The 6,000-nt window shown below is 45.7% G+C and overlaps 3 protein-coding genes across 3 annotated transcripts; all 3 read right to left on the bottom strand.

Moving 5' to 3' along the window:
- Window positions 1-412: 412 nt before the first annotated feature.
- Window positions 413-1,328, bottom strand: TSTA_094380 (uncharacterized protein; the record flags this gene model as incomplete). The annotated part of the gene is made up of 2 exons (XM_002479110.1): window positions 413-437; window positions 463-1,328. The coding sequence occupies 2 exons, from the start codon at window positions 1,326-1,328 to the stop codon at window positions 413-415; spliced, it is 891 nt and encodes a 296-aa protein (XP_002479155.1).
- Window positions 1,329-1,736: 408 nt separating this feature from the next.
- TSTA_094390 (SDA1 domain protein) lies at window positions 1,737-4,157 on the bottom strand (the record flags this gene model as incomplete). The annotated part of the gene is made up of 4 exons (XM_002479111.1): window positions 1,737-3,609; window positions 3,669-3,953; window positions 4,010-4,045; window positions 4,111-4,157. The coding sequence occupies 4 exons, from the start codon at window positions 4,155-4,157 to the stop codon at window positions 1,737-1,739; spliced, it is 2,241 nt and encodes a 746-aa protein (XP_002479156.1).
- Window positions 4,158-4,715: 558 nt separating this feature from the next.
- TSTA_094400 (40S ribosomal protein S5) lies at window positions 4,716-5,686 on the bottom strand (the record flags this gene model as incomplete). The annotated part of the gene is made up of 5 exons (XM_002479112.1): window positions 4,716-5,033; window positions 5,123-5,207; window positions 5,269-5,367; window positions 5,482-5,513; window positions 5,579-5,686. The coding sequence occupies 5 exons, from the start codon at window positions 5,684-5,686 to the stop codon at window positions 4,716-4,718; spliced, it is 642 nt and encodes a 213-aa protein (XP_002479157.1).
- Between the last annotated feature and the right edge of the window lie 314 nt (window positions 5,687-6,000).

The raw sequence follows: 6,000 nt of genomic DNA on the forward strand, positions 1-6,000 counted from the left end.
AGGGGCTGCGTCCAGAGGCAATTGGCATGAAAGGCGTATGGATTCTCTGTGAGTAAGTTCTGAGCACCGTGATAATGGTTCTTCAATTGAAACAGAGGGATACCTAGGTATACCTAGTCTGAACTTTGCCGTCTCTCAAGCGTAGTGAGAACAGATACAGAAAAGCCTTTCTACAGAAACGGCGTGTCTGCAAGTCTGAAGTCAACCTATGTAAATTTCTCATTCGCCTTACAATTCAATTTTATTCTTGGCACACGTACAAAACAGATTAATATCCGTAGTAGCGAAAGCAAAGAAAAGCAATATAATCTAAAGCACATATGCCCTATCATGGGCTTGTTGAAACATTAAAGGATACAGGAAAATATTCACAACGAAGTTAAGTAAAAAAGGAGCTCAGAGCCCTCAGCAGCTAGGCCGTAACAAAAGTCTCAAAGCTATTGGTAGTTCGATTCAATTCACATATACTCAAAGTCGACTTCTTCCCTGCGACGCAGAAACGCTGCTTCGCCAAAGTCGTCAATATCCATGCCATTATTTGACATGGTAGCAGCGGCAAGCGGGTTTGTGTTTTCTTGTTCGGTGTATGTTTTGGATGAAATTGTATTGTTCGATGCGACTATACGTCGTCTATGTTGGCCCAGCCTTGGCGAAAGTATAGTCCGTCGTGACATGGAATTGGATGATGAAGATGTGTAGTTAGAGACAGAAGGAATAGTATCCTGCCAAATGTCTCTAGGAAGATTCCTGCCTTGATGAATAGCCCTATTATAACCCAGCGAAGAATCGTCATCTTCTTCCTCCTCGTCAACATCAGGTTCGAATGTTCTCTTATTGCTAGTCGACGAGAAAGACGCATTCGACTCCTGACTGCTAGACGGCATAGAAATATTCTCCAACTCATCGACATTCATCATCCCCTCACTCCGATACTCCTCATCCGGGCGCGGAAACGTCTGAACAGCATAATTGCCAACTTTATGAATTCCGCAAAACGGCTGTAATTCGCTGTATACCGTCGTTGTCATTATCGGTCGCGATGACGCAGCCACATCTGACTTCGTCGTCACTGGTATCGTATAGGCAGTCAACTTCTTCTGTTCGGTTTTGTATCCCTCTGGAACAGACTTCCGTACTCGAGCTCCTACGCCGAGTAGAGAGGACAGGATATTAGCCGGAAGTGCGGGTGTAGGTGTATTTGTAGGCGCGGAATAGTTTTGATGTGAAAAGTCATTATTTTCAGGTGTAGTGGAGGCCGCAAAGTAGCTGGTAATGGGGGGTTGGAAACGGCGTTTCTTGGATGAAGCGTTTTGCGATGTCGATGCCATTGTGAAGTTGATTTGTATGTATGTACTCAGTCACCCGATGGGATGGTGGTTGTTGGATGATGAAAATGGAATTGAGTTCTTATTGAGGGAAAGCTGGAGCCGTGCTTCAAAAAAGACGCGGCTGGGCGCGCGATGACTTCAAAGCATGATTAGACGCGTTCGTTCAATTAAGCCTTTCCGGGAGTATCACGTGACTTCATCCATATTGAAGGCATCCTTGGACCTTGGATCGATATGAGATGATTATAAAGCTAGAACAAATAAATATTTCTATGTGACAGACTTGAATTTTACTCTTCTGCCTTAGAATAATGCTTTTAGTGCTAGAAGGCGTTTAGTAGGCTGGAGGCAGATCCAATGTTCCGCATCTATTCTATACAACGCCTATATGCCCTAATCATGAAAGACTTAACCAGTATTTCCTCTTCGTCCACCTCTCTTCTTTCGATCATGATGAGCTTTCAGCACTGCTCTTGTTTCCACCAAACTGCGCTTATTCTTGCTTCTAGCCTTGCCTAGTGTCATCAAAAAATTCTTCTTGCGGGCCTTCTCCTTGTTCGTTGTACTCTTTCCATCCGCTACTTTTCTTTCCTTCTTACGAGCAGTCTTGCTCTTGAACTCGTCTCGATCAGTCTTCGATTCCTTGGCGTGAGCAATCTTTTCTTCACGTGTAGCTTTTCCCTTGGAAAGCATGGCAAGTCCCTCAATCTCTGCGGCTGTAAGAGGCTCGTCAATATGTCGGTTGATGGCCTCCTGTACTTTTTGTGCACGTTTGGATCGCGCATTGAGCAAAGAATCGACGGCTGCTTGAGAACGGAGCTCAGCCAATTTTGCAAGATCAGCCGGTGTCAAGATTCGACTAGTAGCAAGTTTGCTCCATTGCTTGTCCGCCTCGGTTTCTTCTGGTTTGTTCTCCTTCTCCTCGGTACCTTGCTTCGCCCTTTTGGAGGGAGGTGTATCGTCGTCCGAATCACTGAGCTCAATCTCAGCGTCGCTCTCGACATTTATCCATCCGCCAGAGTCATCGCTGTCGTCATCTTCAACGTCCCAATTAGCCCAGCCGGCTGCTTCATCTGCTTCAAGATCTTCCTCATCTTCGCCGTCGGATGGAAGACCCTGTTCAATTCGCTTTTTCCTTCTTTCCTCTTCCTTCCATTTCTCAAGCAGCTCGAGACCCTCAATTCCTCCAACGGCTTCTTCGCCGAATCGGATCTCTTTCCTCTCTCCCGCGCTTAGAGCCATGGATGCTTCCTTACCACGGTCACGTCTCTTCAACATCTCCGCGCCGACATCCCGGTATAGACCCAGTAGACCCTTTGCTGCCATCATAACACCTTTGTTCTTACTCTTCTTGTACAAAACCAAATCCTGAAGTAAAGTTTCGTTCATAGCCAGAGGCTGTCTGACACAGATTTCACGGATAGCATTCAGACCTGCCGAAGCGACCTCTGCAGCGGAAGCCTCGGAGACAAACTCGTTTGCAATTTTCTGGATCAAAGGCTCGAGCTCGTCGGGTGGCACAAGATTGTGTGTTGCCTGAGCAAGCGATGCAAGGAATGACGTAACCGAGGGCTGTCGAGGGGTGAGATATTTTTGAAAATAAGAGTAAAAGTGAACGAGTGTAAGTTTATGTAGACCAATCAAACGTGATACCAATTGCAGAACCAAAAGCTTTTGCTCGAGGTTCAGCTTCGACTTGCTGCTCTGCAAATGCTTTGCGAAGAGCTCTTCTGCGAAGCCTTGAGAATCATGCAAGAGATGTAATGCAGAGAAGTTGAGCGGATGAGGCGCTTTCTTCTTGCGTTCCTTCTTTTTAACCATTGTAATAGCCTTTTCAATTTGGCGTGCTTTCTTCTTCGTTTTCTTGTTGATGCCAACTTGATGTTTTAACTTGGCTACATCCACGCCATCATCGTCACTACTCTCATCCTCCATCTCTTCTCTCTCCTTGTCACCACCGAGGAAGAATCGAACACCGCCGACAACAACCTTCTCATTATCAGCTAAGCAGGCTTCCTTCATAACCTCAACTGTCTTTGCGTCGGTCCAGATCTGCCTTCTCCATAGCTCTCTAGTGATTTTCACTGCCCATGAAGCTTTGGGGGACGTACGATCCGACGTCACAAGGTTAAATAAGACCGTTTGCATGGCTCGATTTAGCTTATGATTCGATGATTTGGAGTTTGAAGTTCGCAGATCAGAAAGGATTTTCTGAAAAAGCAACTGGCGTAGGGTTTTACTAGGCGTTGAGACCAGAATGGGAAACAATGTATGCAGGAGTCTATAATAACGTGTCACCAGTCAGAGATAAGCCCTTTAAATGTTGAACAGTTCACATACGTTACCGAATCAATAATATCCTTCTTCCTCAGAAGCACCAGGCTTCCAACGATCTTCTCGCGCAGTTCCGGCTCCAGGTCCACATGATGTTGCATAAGCATATCAATTAATTGTTGCGGAAAATCCTTTGTTATATCGGGATAACAATCCGCGACGTGCGAAATAAAATCTATCAAATCGCGCAAGGATATAATTCCTGCTTCCGTGGAAGTCGGCGTTGCCATGAAAATTTCACGGTGGTTCTCATATTGATAGTATTGTGCTCGAAAATCTTCGACATAAGACCTGGAAAGAATCAGATTAGCCCCCTTTTTTGATAAAACTTCTATTTGTCCTCGTACTTTGAGTCTCGTCGAATTTTCTGCTGAAGATTGGGCCTGCAAAAACTAGATTAGATGGAATACTAGCAAATCATTACGCACTTTCAGTAAGGAAAACTCACAAATCTGCCTCAACCTTCTCCAGCGCGGCTAGCTTTCGCTTAACCATTTTGCCTAATGTAAGCGAAATGTATGGATGTACAATTCTCTGTTGAACAGAGATTAAAATATTCTTGTCGAAGCGGAGAGATAGATATTTTTTTGCCGTATCGATACCGGCACTCGCACGCAGCGACTGGAGGCGGTGAGTCAGCCACAGTCTCGATCAGTCAGGATTTTTACAACAGTCACCTGAAGATTATTCAATTAGATGGGGCTAGATTGAATGTCTCTCATGATGAACTTCTGCTGAACTTCTGTAGTTAATATATAACTCTGCTTACATAGAGTTGTATACGGCTTTCTAAAAAGTCAGGTAGGAGTCTAGATTGACTTATTTTATTAATCGTACTCTGAACAAAAGGATCAAGTTTTTCATAATAACATCTCGACTACATCAAAAAGAAAGCTATCCATTTACTTTTTTATGGGTCCTACTTCCTCTTTCACGGACTGTTCTACAGATCCAGTCTCGGTAGATGATGCATGCGAGTCGACCAAACCCTAATAGAAGATGACACTCCGTCCATACCCTGAACGCGTAAACAAACAGATATAAAGAAACCGTTTACCGATTGCTCTTGGCAACACGCTCGAGTTCGTCCTTCTTCTTGATGGCATAGGAGTTGGAGCTACCCTTGGCAGCGTTGATGAGCTCTTCAGCCAAAACCTCGGCAATAGACTTGACGTTGCGGAAAGCAGCCTCACGAGCACCGATGGTAAGGAGAGCGATGGCCTGGTTAACACGGCGGAGGGGGGAAACATCGACAGCCTGTCGGCGAACAGTACCCTGGGAACCGATACGGGTGGAGTCTTCACGGGGACCGCAGTTGACGATGGCATCGACAGCAACCTGGAGAGGGTTCTGGTCGGTCATGATGTGAATCTGATGATCATTGTTAGAATCAAAGTTGGCCGCATTTTGAAATTCGCTGTTCAGTAAATAGGAGAGGTCTGTCGTATTCATAAACGTACAATCTCGAAAGTGTGAGCAACGATGCGGACAGCCATGATCTTCTTTCCGTTGTTGCGACCGTTCATCATGATAGAGTTGGTCAATCTGCATATTCGTGTTAACCAGATATCTCCTTCATTTGTGCGATTAACCGTAGAGCGCATACCTCTCAATGATGGGGCATTGTGCCTTGCGGAAACGCTTAGCAGCGTATCTGCCAGCGGAGTGAGGGAGATAGACGGGAGAACGGATCTGGATGTAATCGCTGTGTCGAAACCCCTCGAGTTAGCCAATATTCCCCTCTTTTCCATATCACGCGAAACTTTTGGTGGAATTCTTCTTGTTCGCAGAATTGAAATGCAATCGCGGATTCACGTACGTCAAAGAAATGTCCCTGATCTCGACATCGTCCTGTTGATCGTCAGTCCCCCTTCCTCATCATGAGCCCTAACAACACAATTTTTCAGGTCACTCACGTAGCTCCATTTTCCGAACAACTTGACGGAATCGGTTTGGACATCCTTGGGGAGGGCTGGATAGAACCCAGAAGGGTTCTCGACCTCGACTTCACCGTTGTCGGACATGATGGACGCTGTTGTCGTGAGTGTGTTGTTGAGCGTCGAGCGTTGCTGTCGGTCGATGAAATGTTCGCTGGTGCAGAGGGAAATTGGAGGTGTGTCTCGCTTAGCGAAAGCCCCGTGGGGTGGGGCTAGCTGATCCAATGAGAGCTTAGGTGTCAAGTGACTTTTGGTTTTTGCTTGGCACCACTGTATGCTAACCTGAACAAGCTAGTATTTATGTATTGGCACTTGTCAGGCTGCAAGTCACATGCTCAGTCATCTTCAACTGCCAGCAAGTAACTATGCGGTCAACTAGCTAACTGTTAAGTTATCATGAA

Source organism: Talaromyces stipitatus, genomic scaffold, assembly GCF_000003125.1.
Source record: "Talaromyces stipitatus ATCC 10500 scf_1105507295527 genomic scaffold, whole genome shotgun sequence".
NCBI classification, from domain to species: Eukaryota; Fungi; Ascomycota; class Eurotiomycetes; order Eurotiales; family Trichocomaceae; genus Talaromyces; species Talaromyces stipitatus.